We start from the raw sequence: 17,740 nt of genomic DNA on the forward strand, positions 1-17,740 counted from the left end.
CTGTTTTAGCTGTGGTGTTTGGTCTTTGTCAGTGTGGCTATAACAGAACCTCCTTGAGCCCTATTCCCTCTAGGTCTACGACTCCAGTGCTCAGTCAGTTTTTCTCTCTCTTCTCCAAAAATTCGTATCTCAATAGTACAAAGACCCCACTTAATTATTGCATTTGCAAAAATTAGTTTACATATGAACATTGTTATTAGTTGTGCAACATAAATAGCTGATACACATGTTATAGACTCATTCATCTAAACGGTTTGCAGTACTGATAAAACAAAAGTGTCTGTTCTGAAGTTAAAAAAAAAACATTGACTAGTTCAATAATTAACAGGATTTTTGTAAAGAAAAGTCAGCTTGTACCGCGTCTTTGTAAGCGTGGCCCTATCCTGTACTGCTACGGCGAAGCCGGTTGGTGAACTCAAGGTAACAAACGATAACTGTGAAAAATTTTTCCGCCACGTATTTCTACTTTCTCTGTATTATTCTCGCTGTTTGCCCCCTTTCATTAAGTCCACTTCATGGTTTCGATGCTTCATGTCGGCTGGATTATGTAGTCGGCTACCTTGGTGTTTATTTTACATTATATGAGGTTTTATAACTGATGGGTCACGTATCCACCTACTTTTACTAGTTCACATTCATATGGTTTTATGATTGATGGGTCCGGTATCCAGCTACTTCTACGTAAGTTTTTATTACTTTTGGTTCACGCTGTCTCCGTAGCCTTGCAAGATAGGACCATGCCCTATTCCTCCACTTGTAATTGTTTGGTTTCTTGTTTTTTTTAGACAATCTGATGATGCCCCAAAAGGACGAAAAGCGTTGTTGACATTAAATAACTTGGCAACTGAAACTGTTCTTGTTCATAAATCATAGATGACATTAAAATAGTACCATATTCGAGTGAAAAGACCAAGTGGCTCACAACATCCACAACTGGTTTTACCAGCAAGACGTAATTTGAAACTATAAGAGTAAACAATTGACCCATTGTCCTAAGAGTAGTGTCAGGAAACTAGCATTTTATTTTGTTACAGCAAGAATTACTCATATACTACACACCACTCCAATATACATACAGCTTTTGCACTGAATTCACCACTACAGGACCCAACTCTAATGCACTAACTCCTGGTGACCATGCTCAGAACTAGTCATTATTCTGATGTGCCATTTTTTCTGTTCTCGCTGAAATAGACAGCTGACGCACCTCACGCCAGGTTAATAACATACTCAAAGAATACTTCTAAAAATTACACAATATTAACATCTGCTGGACCGACCTATTCCTGTTGAGAGAGACACTGTTATAAAATTTACATTTTATTTGTACCATGAACAAGTCGGACTCCTCCAGTAAGCAAAAACAAAATAACTGAGGTACACCCTTGTGTTTTCGCTGGCTGAAATCCTAAGGAGTAGATTGATAAAGAGTGATTAATATCTGAATACGCCGCATACAACCATGGGAAAACTTATCCTCTTCTACGTGCAGCAGCCTCTGACATGCTTCATTCCCCACAGTACTCACATCACCAAAAGTGATAGAACTCATCCAAAGAATATTACCCAAAAAGTTACTAGATATAGACACCAATACACAACCGCGAGAAAAAGATACAAATAAACATTACAGCTGTAATGGTCACAGCATATCTAACTCTTCGTTTATGGTAGCAGCAAAGAAAAAGGAAAACCTTAAGTGATAATGATACGTGGAACACTTACTGCTGATACAATAACTTGCAAGCATAAAGTCCGACATTTTGTGACTCATTAATCACGATATTGATATCTGCTGCAGATTTTCATCCACCCTCCACATCTTTTCCATAATAAACGTCTTTTCGTGGTTTTAATGGTTTCAAAAGTTCCTAATGAGATGTAACATCTCTGTTGTACATGTCAACGTAGCTATTCATGCAGCACTTTTAGATATGGAATATTAAGTAACCCTTTCAATTTATTGGTTCGTAGAAATTCTGCTTCTGTGTGGTTCGAGCGTCACACCCTAAATGGACCAACGCACGAGGGAACAAATTTATCTATCAGTGCTTAAAGCTTGCAGGACAGCTGGTTCATCTTCAGCAGTAATTTCTGCATGATAATAAAAGATATTACTGACATCTTATGCTTATCATCTCTTACTTTGGTATAACATTGATTAGCTCCTGGAAAAAGACCAAACAAATAAACTGCAGCAACGTTTCTTAATCGCAACAGAATGATTGGAAATAAAGGTACCTGATGAAACACGATCACCAGTTTCACATTCTGACAAAGATTTCACGTAACCAAGACCTTATGAATGCATTTTTACACATTGCACTAAAGCGGGTACATTTCAAATTAGAGTTCCAAATCAATTTGTTGATTTATTGGTCAAGCATACGAGAAACACATTCCAAACTATCTCCATTTAGTTTCTTGAAAGAAGTATCATCAGGCTAAACTGCCTAATTCCAACGTTTCTTGATGTCGCCACTTCGCCTTCATCTGCTTCCGTGAACTATTTTGAACTCGCTCCTTAGGAATATTCTCAGGTTCAGTCGCAATGGAATGATCACATGCTACATTCTGCACCAAAATGACATTGGATTCGTTTTCTTTACTATCAGCCTTGGCCTCATGACTCTCCCCAAGAAGACATCGGACAGAGCGTTATCCTTTTTAGGAATATACACATTGGTGAAGTAAAACTCTTCTGGATACAATCTCCACCTGGCTAAATAACATTAGTCAACTTTCTTCTCATTAGAAGTTCTAAGGCTCAGTGATATGTGTAGACCTTGGTCCACTCACTGAATAAGTAACACATGAACTTTATAAAACCTTACATAATAGCTAGAGCCTTAAGCTCGCTGAATGAATAGTTGTTTGACACTTGAACACCTGGCTTTTAGATGCAACAGTACGATGCCTTATCATTCCGTCTACCGCAGATTCTTTGTAAATTTCAGCACCAAGATCCATCTTAGAACTACCTGAGCTTAAACTAAAACATTTACTTAAATTAGCATGTAAGATGAGAGGACCCTCCAAAAGAGTTTCTTACACACCCTTAAATTTTTCCTGCACTGGGGCATCCCAATCCCAAGGAGTTTTCTTACTTGTAAACAAAAAATTTAAGCACTTTAAGTCACTCATAAACGATAATTAACTCCATTAATACACAAATAAGTTTCCTTATCTTAGGAACATGAACGTCTCTAATCACCTTGATTGTCTTTGGGTCAGTAACATCCTTGATACAGTCATATGCGTCAAACAACTTTTACTTCAATTCCTCATATAATTGTTGACATATTTCCCTTCTTTTATTAATCTCCATCTGTATGTCCTTAAACCTTGACAATGATCCCACTCCCTCATATTCACCAAAACCATTTTAAGTATATCATAGTACCACTAAACTGTGTTCAGCAAACAGCCATTTGCACAGACAGCATAACCATAATTATCAACTTTTGAAACAGTTTGTTTAATCTCATTCTCAACTTATGATACCTCCTGCTGTGAACTAATCTTCCATTCATCAAAATTCTTCGATGAGATATCAGTTCCTTTCATATTCCTCCATCTTGTTTAATTTGTTCATCAATAGCGTCCTGAAATTCATTCTGACCTTCACCAACAGTCCTAAGTTTGTTTTCAACAGTGCTAATTCTCTCATCGAGATCTGAATGTAACTCTTCCTTTAATTGTGTGCTAAGTACATTAGATCTTTCGGTAACTTGTTCCCTAATAGAATCGCGTCTGTGCACCAAAGTGTGTACCTGTCCCCGTAAAATAATAATTTCTTATTTAACCTCCTTAAGCTGGGTTCCACTGTTTCAGCTAAATTCTCATCAAGTCCTTCATAACAGTGTCTGTCGTCTCTGAAAAGCCCTTGCTCAGCTCTTTATTACTGTCATTGCTTTCATTTTCAGTATTCTCCACCTTTTCACGAAGTTCTGGTAAATCATCTCGTAACTCCTTTACATTAGCCTCATGTTCCTTAAATTCTCTCAATAATCCCAGCAATAAATTATTCATATTATCATCGCAGACAGTTAGTGAAGGGGAAGGAATATCCAGCGATTCAGTTTGAATTTGACAAGCAATAGAAGTTGCAGAACCACCAACTGAAATATCACAACTATTAGCAGACTCGAGAGGCTGAGACACATGACACACGATTGATCTCTCATTCATGACTTCATTGATCTCTTGATTGACGGCAGTAATATCACTGGTTCCAACCCGCTTAAATTGACTGACAGACATATTGAGTGAATCGCTATTAGCCACATTAACTCTTTCCTGATTAACAGCACTGCACAGAATACCAGAATCACAATGTTCCAGTAATTTGTCGCTTCTTTCCTGACTTTCTTTATCCAAAACGTGCCATTCGCATTTCTCTCTGACTAACTGTAATCTTCTTCATCGTATATTGAACGATGTAATCACCAATAGTCACATAACAACCTCCACGGGTAGCCTCAGTATCCTAATCCTACAAAAAAAATTCGCAAGTTCGACTGCAATTCTGAAACTAAAAAAGTCATCCATTAAACCTTCAGCAACTCCTTACAAAGCCCCTCATTAACAAAAAAAGAGGTTGACGGTTCAAACTTGTTCTCAGTAATAAAGGCTAGCATCAAAATCAGAAAGTCTACGCTAAAGTGTCTTATCAGAATACAGACATAAATTGTTAAATGCCATTGTAGAACTCAGATATTTAAAAAGTACTACTTTCATCAAAAGCATAATGTGAATTTCCAAAAAAGTGGAAATAGTATTAATAATCTTTCTATATATCGAACACTACCTCAGATTATGTTCCTCTCACTTTTTCCCAAAAGCAAAAATAAGTAAATGAAGTAAATAACATTATGCTGTACCTTTGTGGCACATTTTTATCACGCAGAAATACCTCCTCTGTCAGCTCTAAGGTCTTCACCACATGATTTCACGAAAGGAGAAGTTGGGGAATTTTCTCAAAACTACGCTTCAGGTCACAAAAATTGACTCTGCAAGAAAGATACCAAGCTGGCTCACAACAATTTTAATTTCTACGAAAGCCCATTGACATGCACATAAGCTTCTCGTTGCTAATATTTCATTCAGGAAGCCTTATATTAATTAGTGGCGTTTCGAGACAGTGCAGTGGATGTGTAAAGGACATGGCATCATGCCGTACAAGAACGATTCTAGAACTGTTTTCAATGTTAAATGCCCTTATTAAGTAATTATTACAGTAGACATCGAGACACGCTCCAATGTCCTTAACAGATGAGTATAGCCCATAAAACAAACTATGAGGCATGTAGAGGAAACATAATGGGAATCCTTGGAGGAAACACGACATAGTTCTAGCTAACAAGTTTCTAATATAGGTTCAGATCCTGTATTCGAAGAAAACTGTGCAATTCTTATGCTGCCGCCATTGTTCATCTCGCGTAGGCGTGATAAGAATATGATAAGAGAGTTTAGGAAGCGTACAGAAGCATTGAGACATGAATTTTTCCCCCAATGCACGGACGTAATAGAACAAAAAATCGATTATAATGGTGTGTAACACACTGCGCCACACACTGTTCCTTGAGTTGCGGAGTATTTATGTAGAGGTTATGTGAATACAAGGAATAATAATTTGGTCTTGTATTAATCATATTGTCGGTGTGAAGTACTATTGTTGTAAGTAACATTAACTCTTCTCGTATCTGGGGGCGATATGAGCAACACTGTGTCATCCAAACTGTGTTACCTATTTCAATTCAGGCGGTGTACTTGAGTTATAACAATAATCAGATACTTTGTGACGATTGTATGTTTACTGATGTGTGGCAGATATGTGAAATTACACTGGCAACATGTAACACGCACTGTACGCACGCGTCCGTGGCAACTGCACTTTATTTACATTCCATCCCACCACAGAGGCCTCGTGCCACGTTCACCGCACTGCGAAACAACACGGGATGCTTTATTGCCGGGTTAAACCGACGTTCCATTAAAACGCCCACATTTAAAACAACATTACTCAAAACGCGGTGGACCGCCAGCTGGCGGTGTTGGATGCAATGCTATTGGACTCGTAGCAGTAACTGCTGTTCGCCAAGGTGCATCTGCGGCTGTACACGTGTCTGAATGGTCCATCTGTTGTCAGGCGTGTGAACATAAAAAATACCAAGAATGTATGAATAGCTTTTCCAATGTTACTGTTATTATTATTAATATTGTTTTGTTATAATTATTATAGGATCACTCACACTGGACTCACATTCGGCGGGACGACGGTTCAAACCCGCGTATGGAAAAACTGATTTAGGTTTTCTGTGATTTCCCTAAGTCGCTTCAGGCAAATGCCGGCACGTTTCCTTTAAAAGGGCGCGACCGATTTCCTTCTCCATCCTTCCCTACTCCGAGCTTATGCTCCGTCTCTAATGGCCTCGTTATCGACACTAATCTCCTTCTCCTCCTCCTCCTCCTCCTCCTCCTCCTATAAGATAACTATCCTTTTTTTTCAGACCCTAAGATTTGACAGAGGTGTCTACCGACGACATACACTGCTTCTAACGGTTGAGAGTGATGGGGTCGTATCACAGTTAGAGAAGGCCAAGCTATTTAAAAGACCTTTTGAAAACTTACTGAATCATGGCATTCCAACAGCGACAATACATATGCGGACCAAGTCTGACAGAGTGGAAGTCCCTGATCCATCAGAGTAAGAGATCAGTATTGCCATAAACGCCCTCAAAAATAGGAAGGCTCCAGGTGGTACTGATATCACAGCTCGGATGCTCCGTTTGGGAGGTGAGATATTGATGAGCCCTACAATGCTGTTAATATTTAAGATCTGGACAGCAGAAGTAATTCGTCAAGAATGGAAGGGAGCAACTGTATATCCCATTTTCTGGCAGGGTGATGATACACAAATGTTCAATTGCCGAGGGATTTCATTACTTGAAACTGGTTGCAAAGTCTCTACAAGCCTACTGCTAAACCGCATGAAACCACTGGCGGAAGGAATTTTAGGCCTCTATCAATGAGGCGTCGACCCTGGGTGATCTACTCTTAAGCGGTCCTTTGCAGTGAGGCAGGTGATAGAACAATTTTACGAGCTCGATAGACGATTTGTGTTATGGAAAATGTTAGAGGAAATTGACATCGTATCGAAATACATCAGACTAATTACATCTTGCTGCTCTCAATCTATATATCAGGTACGGTTCGACAAAACCAGTTATCGCCACCATTCAGTATTCGAATTGAATTGAGACAAGGAGATCTATTGGAGCCAATGCTATTCAACTTAGACTTGGAAAAAGTAAGCCATGACACTGGTCGAATCAGAGAAAAGGAGAGGTCAGTGGCAGACACAGTCCTGGCAACTGCTGAAGATGTAGTGATTATTGGTGACACCCTAGAGCTATTATGATACGGTTTTTCACAATTTCTCCACAATGCGAAGAAAACTGGGCTGGTGATGGATAATCATGAAACAAAATATCTTGTTGTATCAAGCTGTTAAGCTCTTCTTCCTTCCATTGTTGGTGGACGGCATAGCTTTGAACGAGTTCAAGAATCCAAGTACCTGGGATTCACACTGATTAAAAAAAGGGATGTGATGAGAGAACTGGAGCAGTGAATAATAAAAGCTAGTCGCATGTTCTCTGGTCTGAACAATTCATTCAAGTCACTACTGATATCACAGAAGAACAAGATCCGGCTGTACATGACACTGGTATTGCCGGTACTCTTACATGATTGTGAAACCTGAGCGTCATCAGCAACAACTCAAGATATAATCTGTGCCTTTAAGAGGAAGATGCTTCGACCATACACGGTAAAGGATATCGAAGAACGAAAAACGATTGATGCCAGCAGTTTGTAAAGTCACACATTGGCCAAATATTAGGGTTGAAGAGACTACAGTGGTTCGGCCACCAACTTCAAGCTAATGGATCCCTCCCGCACCGGTTCTACCCATCTCAGCTTGCTGGAAAATGCCCAAAAGGAGTCCGAGGGCTCCATGGAAGGATCAGTTATTAACAGTCTTCAAAAAAGTTGAGACGACAGCTGTGGAAGATGAAACTAGAGACCAGCAGAGAAGGACTACCATCTACAGAACATATTTGCTCTTCTGTGACTGTCTGCCTTTCTTTTTTATTGTGGTTTTGTAATGTGTTCTTTTATAATTTTTTATGGTATGACGATTTTTTAATGTCTTTGTATTGTGGTTATTTCTTTTGTTTTATCTGTTGTAGACCTTAACGGACATTTAATGGTTCAAATGGCTCTAAGCACTATGAGGCTTAACATCTGAGGTCATCAGTCCCCTATAATTAGAACTACGTAAACCTAACTAACCTAAGGACATCATGCCCGAGGCCGAATTCGAGCCTGCGACCGTAGCAGCCGCGTGGTTGCGCACTGAAGCGCCTAGAACCGCTCTATCACAGCGGCCGGCGGCTGTTTGATGCAGTAGATGATAAATGAAGATATGACAGCATTAAAACTTCCTCCAAGGTCCTACTGCTTTCTGGACATATTCACCGCTTTGTGTGCATAGAATGCCCCGTTACACTGAGGTTACAGAAGTCATGAGATACTTTCTAAAATCCTGTCGAGGCTCCTTTTTCTCTATGTAGCACAGCAACTCGACGTGCATGCGCTCAACAAGTAGCTGAAAGTCCCCTGCAGAGAAGTTGAGCCATGCTGCCTCTGTAGCTGTCCATAATTGCGTATGTGTTCTCGGTGCAGGATTTTGTGCAAGAACTGATCTCTCGATTTGCTCAATAAATGTTCGATGGGACTCACGTCGGGCGATCTGTATGGGCAAACCATTCGCTCGAATTATCCAGAACGTTCTTTAAATCAATCGCGAACAACGGTGGCTCGGTGACATGGCGCATGGTCATCCATAAAAATACCATCGTTGTTTGGAAACATTAAGCCCACGAATTGCTGCAAATGGTCTTCAAGTAGCCGAACATCCAAGGAATCCAGTCCATTACCTGCACTGACCTGTCTCCAACCTGCACAATGCCTTTTGATAACTTGGGTCCAAGGCTCCGTGGGGTTTGCAGAGGCTCGAACCCTACCATCAGCTCTTACCAACTGAAATCGGGACCTATCTGACCAAGCCAGGGTTTTCCACTGGTCTAGGATCCAATCGATATGGCCACGCCCATGAGAGGCTGTTAGCAAAGGCACTGGTTTTGGTCGTCTGCTGCCACAGCCCATTAACGCCATATTTCGCCGCACTGTCGTAGTATCGTCGCACGTCCAGTACTGATTTCTGTGGTTATTTCACGCAATGTTACTTGTCTGTTAGCACTGACAACTCTACGCAAACGCCGCAGCTGTCGGTTGTTAAGCAAAGGCCGTCGGCAACTGCCTTGTCTGTGGTGAGTCGTACTGCCTGAAACGTAGTATAGTCGGTGTACTCTTTATGCTGTGAATCGCCAAATACTGAATTACCTAATGATTTCTGATATGGAATGCACCATGTATCTAGTTCCAACTAGATCAAAGTCTGTTCATTCCCGTCGTACTGCCAGAATCACGTTGTAAATCCTTTCATAAGTATCGCCTGAGTAAAAATGTCAACTCCGCCAATACAATGGTATTTTATACCTTATGCATGCGACACTACTGCCATCTGCGTGTGTACACATCGCCAACCCATGACTTTTGCCATCTCGTGTATGCAGGAATAAAGCTTGGTGACAGGCCAAGAATCTAACGTAAATTTATCTCACAGGAGTGATATGTTCCATCAAAGGACACATTAGAACATGTTTTGTCCGTGTGAAAGTATTCCAAGTTTCCCGCTACCTAAACCTCTTTATTTCTGTACTGATGATGTACAGAAAGTGAAACCTGAATTCATGTCGAACACCCTTTTCTTTTCCTTGTGCATCATTTATTTGATTTACTCGCATCGTAAGTTGACTATTAGATGTCACAACGATACGCGTTGTTTTTTTTGTATGGGACACTTAATGTACTTAACCTACACACAATATGATGATGTAACAGAATATTCACTTCGAATTCAAATGATTTTGCTGAATGGGAAAATGAGCAGATATTATGGTATCAGGCATTTGAATAGGGTCTTGCTGGAGAATTACACTGTAATTTGTGACGTACGTGGGTTTCGCTATTGAGAGGTAAGTGATCGATTAAAGAAGTCTTGGTATATGAAGGACGAGGAAGTAAACACTCTTGGTGAAAAGGAAGGATAGATTCGGCAGCACATGTTCCGGAATCAAAAAGTGGAAAGTCAAATAAGAAAATGAAAAACGATTGGGGCTCTATTTCCACTTGTTCTTCTGAGCCTCGTCTCCCTTCACAAGTAGGTAAATGCGAAGTACTGATGTAACACAGACGAATAAATAGGTAGCACTTGTTTTCAGGAACAGTGGTAGACACCTTGAACCTCCTAAGTGTCTAGAAGCATAGGAAGGGACTAATGAGGGAGTTCAGGAATAAAGATTTGTTCTTTGAAAGTGCGTCGTAACTATAAAGAAGTGTAAGATATTAGTACTGTCAGTTCTAGAGCACTACTTGTGAGTTTAAGGTCCTTATAAAGTAGGTTTGATGGTAGATGCAGAACTAATCAAGATACATGTTTCTAGGAATACAGCAGATCTGTGTAACGCACATGGAAATGTAACAGATTATTTTGAAGGAAATGAAACAGAGGCGTTCAGAAGAAATGGAACATTGTTATTACGGATCTCTGTTACTACGTTTACATGACTAATATTCGCAGGGGAGTTCTAATGCTTTTATGATACGTTTCTCGCAGGAACCTTATGAATAAGTTAGGAGTCATTAGGCTGGGTAGCGAGGGATGTAACAGTAATTTGGTTTTACCCATTTACAAGGGTGGAGTAGTGAAGTTTGTCGGGAAGATCTTCACACTGTCAATTTGTACCTGCCACCATGCTTTGTTCAGTGTAGATGTAGACCCACATTTCTTTGTGTTTACTTTGGAAGAAAGTTTCTCATAGGAATCGCAAACTTACAGGAAAAGAATGTTCTCGAAACCACGCGTGTAAAACCAACATGTTGGCCTGCAGAAGAATCGTCTGAAAAGCGACCATCTGATGTACGAGAAATATGTTTCTTGGATATTTCTAGAAATAGCGGAAGTTCCACCGCTTTTGTGATTATATCTCAGTTTCATGCCATATCACGTAATTCAATTAAAAAATCGTTACTTTCCAGAGGACCTAATTAACTGGAGACAAATTTGGGGCAGAGAGTGACGATACTGATAATATTAAACGATAGTAATTTGAGCAAACAGCATAATACTAACTGCACAATTCAAAATTAAATTTTCGTTTCGAATAGAGATTGGTCCATTGTTTTCTAATATGCAATACTGTCATGGTTGTCAATTAACGTATACATTTAGTTTTACTGGGGAGTGATGGTTTCAAATTTGGATCTTTCAAACTTTAAAAGACCCGTTACAGTCTTGCCATATTGTCGTTGGTAGTCTTAAAATCGATTTCAGTTGACTCTTATCAGATTGCTTGAATTCGGAAGTGGCAATGCTGAAAAGTCTTTCATAAGATAGAACAGATACGGCATCAAACAAACACATTCAACACACGCAAAAATACGGACGATGGTTGAAGTCACATGAACTACAGGATTTCCTTCGGATTAGCTTTGAGCCATCCTTCCCCTCTGAATTAGTTGCTAGCAAGCAGAAATATTCAGCGCTTCAACACTAACGGTAAGACGTCGCACAGTAAGAATCGACAGAAATTAAGCAGGACGTGTACTAACTTTCTTTTAATGAAGAACAACGACAGAGATTCATGTCAAATAGCGATTATAAAAGCCTAGAAAGCTACTGGAGGATCATCATAAAATTTCCCCGTATTAAATTTTGTTTGCCCCTCACGGTCTGATTACTGGTGAATCCAATTTTCAGGAAAATGATTGCATCCTACCAACTTGGTTACCGGGTGCATATGGGGAAAGCGTTCGTTTTAATATCGTTTGGTTTATTTCACCGATATTCAAACTCGATCTCATTAAATAACATTATAAATTCGATAACGACTGAGCATTAATTGCCTAATTCCAGTGCTGGTCTAAATTTGTATCAGTTGCAAAACGCACGAATCGCAAATTAAAACTGCAGCATGCTGGCATCGATTAAGAGCCGTTAAATAAATGGGGCTTTATGTCACGTAGGGTTTACTGCGTGCTTCGTTGGTTTATGCGCTACTGTTTGTATTACATTGTAGCTGGCCGTAAAAAAACAAAAAATGACCGCTAAAGCCTTAAAATAACGATTCGATTAATTCTGCTTTTACGTATGTTTCAGCTCGGAGATTTGTCGAATCCTGAGCTGAGGATACTGACAGATCAACTGGACAAAATTAGACACGGAGGTGAGTAAATAACTTACTTCAGTTTCTGTGTTTCCGAATAACAATAATAATACTTCGTTAATAATAATATTATTGAAAATGGTACGGATAGACTTTCAAAACGGACATATTGTAGTTGAGAAATCTGAATATAACTATAGCTTAGAACGTTTTTGTTTTAAAATACAGTACAAATTACACAATTATAGGAAGTATAGTGTCTTGGAAAACACGCCAGAACATTATTAATACTCCATGATATAAAGCTACAGCATTACTTTTCAAATGTTTCTTCGCCAGTGAGTCACTACTTACGGCAGACTCCATTTTGTATGCATTTCTTCAGTTGTTTAATTAGATAACATCCATTGTTTAGTTATGGTCAGACTATTTCCTCTGCTCAGGCAACTGTCATTAGAATGTGGATAAGATCAACATAGTGCTTTAAAACGAAACTGCAGCCTATAGTGCCCGATTACAAGAGTAGTAGAAAACGTTTAGTTCTAGTCGCATCATTTACGTATTTATGAGTTATAATAAGAAACGAACGAATATATAAAATCAGTAGCAGGGAAGGCGAATGAAATACAAAACACTGTTGTATTTTTTGGCATCCCAAATCACCACTCAGAATCTGTACCTATTCTTGTAAGTGACAGGATTTTAATCGCCCTTTGGAAATTTGTGGTAACTGAAAATCCTCTACAATTCAAGTAATAGCTTAATAGTATTTGAATAAAAACAGCTGCGTCAGTTTGATAACAGGAAAATAAAAACAGCTGAGTCGTTTGTTTAACCAACAAAGACGATATAGTCTTTCACCGTGGACTTGACAAAAATTTAATCACTTATGTTTATCACCAACAGAAACAGCTCGTTTTCTTGAGGAGCTGGTACTTTTACGTCCATCGCAGAACTGAAGTAAGTAGTACGCCTCCATTCTTTCAGGATCGAAAATATTTTACGATCTTTTACAGGAGTGAGGTACACAAACGAAACTAAGCGATAGACACAGCAAAAAACTAGAAAATTACAGGGTCACTAAATACTGTGAGTTCACGAGGGGATATGAGCCTTGAAGTTCCACGGCAACACGAAGTTACCTGGTTCGTAAGACTCACAAACTATATGAATACTGAATATATACTGTCGGGAATGTGGATACAAAATCTCATGTTTCAAACACTAGTGCCCTTCAACAGATCAAGTGTCTTTATATGAACGTACATCTACAAAAGATGAGGAAAATCATCTTACGTTCGTGTTAAGGCCAATGAAATTATCCAATTTATGCAAAACAAGGAGATAATAAACTGGCAAGCCCACATGACTGAATAGAAATTGCATATTAACGGCCCCTTGTTCCAGCGAAACTGTGAACTGGCACAAATAGCTAATATTAGCTGCGCTGAAGACGACTACAAAGAACGTAGGACGTTCAATAAGTACTGCAACACCTTTTTATCTGGAAGAAGGTTGGTTTTATTCAGAGTTTCAATACACCATACTATTCCCACTCCTTTGGCTACAAAACAATATTTCTCAACGTCATCTCCCTTCAATGTGACGGCAGGATGTGTATGTCTGCATCGTAGCACCCTACTGATCGATGTCGGAGCCAATGTCTCGCTCCATCAATAACCTCCCAATCATCCACGTACTGATTCCCGCGGATTGCATCCTTCATTGGGCGAAACAGATAGAAGTCGAAGGTTCGAGATTCGGGCTATAGGGTGGATGAGAAAGCACAGTCAAATGAGGTTTTGAGTTCCTCTCGGAGGCGCTGGCTTGTGTGAGGCGTTGATTGTTATGCAGAAGGTGAAATTCATTCGCGTTGTTGTAGAGACGAACACACTGAAGTCTTTTCTTCAATTTTCCGAGGACAGTATAATGCATTTCAAAATTGACCAGTGCAGTATGAGGGAGGATATAAAAAAGAATAGCGCCTTCAGTGTCCCCGAAGACCATCGCAAAGCTTTCACCAGCTGAGGGTGAAGCTTTGAACTTTTTCTTTGGAGGAGAAGTGGTGTGACACCGCTCCATTGCCATTTTATTTCTGGTTAGAGGTGATGAACCCATTTTACATCGCCTGTGACGATGTTCGCCACAAAAATTGTCACGATCAGCCTCGTATTACGCAAGCAATTTGGCGCTGAGGATCCTTTGTAGCTCTTAATGTTTACCTGCTAGGCGGAGGGAGCCCAGTGGGCGACACACCTTTGCGTACCCCTACTGATGGACGAGAGTATCAGCACTACCAACAGAGGCATCCAGCTGAACAGCAGGTTGTTTGACTATGATCCGTCAAGCACCTCTAATGAAAAGGTCGGCACGTTCCATCAGTTCAGGATTCACAGCTTTGGGCCGCCGGCCGGCATGCGGCAGGTCGTGCAGCTTCGCGTGACCCTGTTGCGGTGATGACAGACGCCTCGCACAACGACTCCCCGTGCTTTTGTTCACTGTGAGGTCTCCGTAGATATTTTACAAGTGCCTATGAATATCTGTAGTGTTCAGGTTTACCGTCATAAGGAAGACAGTTGCAGTTCTCTGCTTGGAACGCACCTTCGTTACAGTCGCTATTGTAAACGCTGCTTGTACCACCGCCAGCTACAGAACTTCATGAAACTACATGGGCTGAAGCGGGAGTATTCCACGATGTCTCACAACAGATTCCGCCATGTTTCAACCGAAATTGGCCTAGAAAAAATATGTTACATTACTTATTGAATACAACTCGTATCTCCCATAAATAAATGTTATGTTTCACACGGCAGCAATACGCAAATGCAGCGCAAGCAAGCAACCATCTGCATCACTGTAAGGCTAACCCGAAGCCATATTAAAGTTGCAAGTTGTCTATCGACGGCCTCCAGGGTCACCAAATACCTCATTTTCGATGTTACATTCCCTTATTAACCGAATTTAATATGCTGTCCAAATCTACTCATTAAAAGCTTTTTCTTTAATTTATTTGGTGTTGGCTTAACCATCCAAGCATATCTCAGTAACTACAGATTTGATATACAATACTTAGACATTAGAAATTATGTTAATTCCAGGTAAACTTCGCGGTTCATTTTGTATAGTCGTACATTCAATACAGTCCATCTATCGCAACTTCACATGCTGGATCCTCTGTTTCTGATTCATTACTGGATATCCGCTTCTTGTAGAAACAGGACAATACTGATATAGTCCACTGTGTGCGGCGGCGCGGTTCCTTCCGTCCCTTTACGACGACGAACCTTCACCTACGTGTGAACATTGTCTCAGCAGATCATCAGTAGGGAAGCCGAGCGAAACCTACTGTACTTCAACGTGAACCAGGCTGCAATTAAAGTCACTAATCTACGTTTCGGGAGAAAGTTTTCACATGAAGTGAAAGGTTGGAAATTTTGTCCTTAATTAATATTTTCTGAAACTTAAGTGAACAATTATCACTGCCAAGCCCGTGCTAGTCTTAGTCACTCACAATCCCTTTCACTCACGTTACCACTTTTATGGTGTTGCATTTCCCGAAAACTTAATAGCTACAAAAATACGGATTGTTTTTGATTGAGAATACTCGCCAAATATTAAGTCTGTCCGTACCTAATGCAGTCACAATTTTTAGCCACCGCCCTGCTCAATACGCCACGTGGAATTTATGTCTTTTCTCGTCACAAAATTCACTTAAAAATTCCGAAATTTCTACACAACCATCGGAATAATTATGCCGTCACTTTACAACACTTTTCATGTATGAAATGGCTCAAATGGCTCTGAGCACTATGCGACTTAATTTCTGAGGTCATCAGTCGCCTAGAACTTAGAACTACTTAAACCTAACTAATCTAAGGACATCACGCACATCCATGACCGTGGCAGGATTCGAACCTGCGACCGTAGCGGTCGCGCGGTTCCAGACTGTAGCGCCTAGAACCGCACGGCCACTCCGGCAGGCGATGTATGAAACACTGCTAGATCCGGCAACTTATCATTTCCATCGGAACTACTACTACACACGTCCGAACTGTTTCATGGCTAGGCTCCGACTCTTCTCTATAATGCTCTAAGTCTTCTCTACCAGCAGAGAAAGGCGCGCGAGGAATATTGCCTTACCATTGGTCAGTTTACTCAACAGCCAATAGCAAAACAACATTCTCCCGTGTCAGTCCGCGCTTTTCATCAATAACCAATCGCAAAGTAATAAACCTAACGACTGCACTTTTTACCGACGTAATTACCTAATATGCTGATATTTCGTTTATGAATGAAGCTATTTACTATTATTATTTATATTTGAATTAACTTTCCATTTACCATAAACTTACTTTACAAATCTATTCTACAAAATTCCCTTTGTCCACATCCATACTTTTTCGAAATGTTCCCACACTAAATCCCACTACATAACTCGTTAAACAATTATCTTCACATTAATCTTAAACCACACTCACACATCATTCATACTGCTAAAACACATTTATAACATTTTACCTACACAAAAAGATATAATACCACTTTATGAAAAAACTAGAACAGTTTATGAAAAATATTCTATTACTTTAGTGCACTCTAGTGGGCACAGTCGAAACTAAATCAGTCCCTATCCAATATTGTCCTCTATCGGCTGACACACAAACTACGTGCGCGTCCAGTCTCGCGTCACCATCTGTAACTATCCAGCTCTGAGATACATCTCCCACTTAACCGCCTCCAAGCCAGGATCGGTATACGGCGCTACGCCTCATATGGACAGCTGTGGAAACAGGTCCGTCAGAAATGTCGGTTGGGGTATAATCTTACGTTACAGACTTAACACAGTAACTCAAGTATTGAAATTAATAACTAAGCATAATTCATGGCGTGTAAATTATCCACATTATGTTCTTCCAATACTAAAGCATGACAGTTCTTGGCGAGTTCCAACAAAGTTATCACGTAATTTCAGAGCTGTATGGAACTTTGTCGCTGATGTCAGCCAAACTCTCCCCTAATTATAAAATGTAACACCCACAAAATTATAGCAGAAAATAAGTTTATTATTAATTACGTATTTGCTATACGACTTGTTAGCGCGGAAATTCGATTCTCTAAAGAACCGGTTGTGGGTGGGTGTATGTCACGCGGGTCTTGCTAAGCGATTTTTCCCGCCAAGCATTTCTAGATTAGGTGATATGCTTAAGACATGTCGTGCAGTTTCCACCCAGAGATAAGCTGCTCCAGCAGACGAATAAGTAACGAGGACTGTCTGAGACAGGAAGGACTTATCGATATACACATAAATATATAGTATGAATAATATGTAACAGCAGATGACTTTCAACCTTATCGACATAAATCTTGACTTACGTGTTATGACCCCC

At 40.0% G+C, this 17,740-nt stretch overlaps 1 protein-coding gene across 1 annotated transcript in view; it reads left to right on the plus strand.

The window, feature by feature from the left end:
• The window catches only part of LOC124606114 (carbonic anhydrase-related protein 10-like), a 719,303-nt gene that overhangs the window by 282,304 nt on the left and 419,259 nt on the right, over positions 1–17,740 (plus strand). Inside the window, exon 8 of the mRNA XM_047138077.1 lies at positions 12,347–12,413. Within this exon, the coding sequence (XP_046994033.1) occupies positions 12,347–12,413 (67 nt within the window). The remainder of the gene's footprint in view (positions 1–12,346; positions 12,414–17,740) is intronic.

This window comes from Schistocerca americana, chromosome 3 (genome assembly GCF_021461395.2).
Source record: "Schistocerca americana isolate TAMUIC-IGC-003095 chromosome 3, iqSchAmer2.1, whole genome shotgun sequence".
NCBI lineage: Eukaryota > Metazoa > Arthropoda > Insecta > Orthoptera > Acrididae > Schistocerca > Schistocerca americana.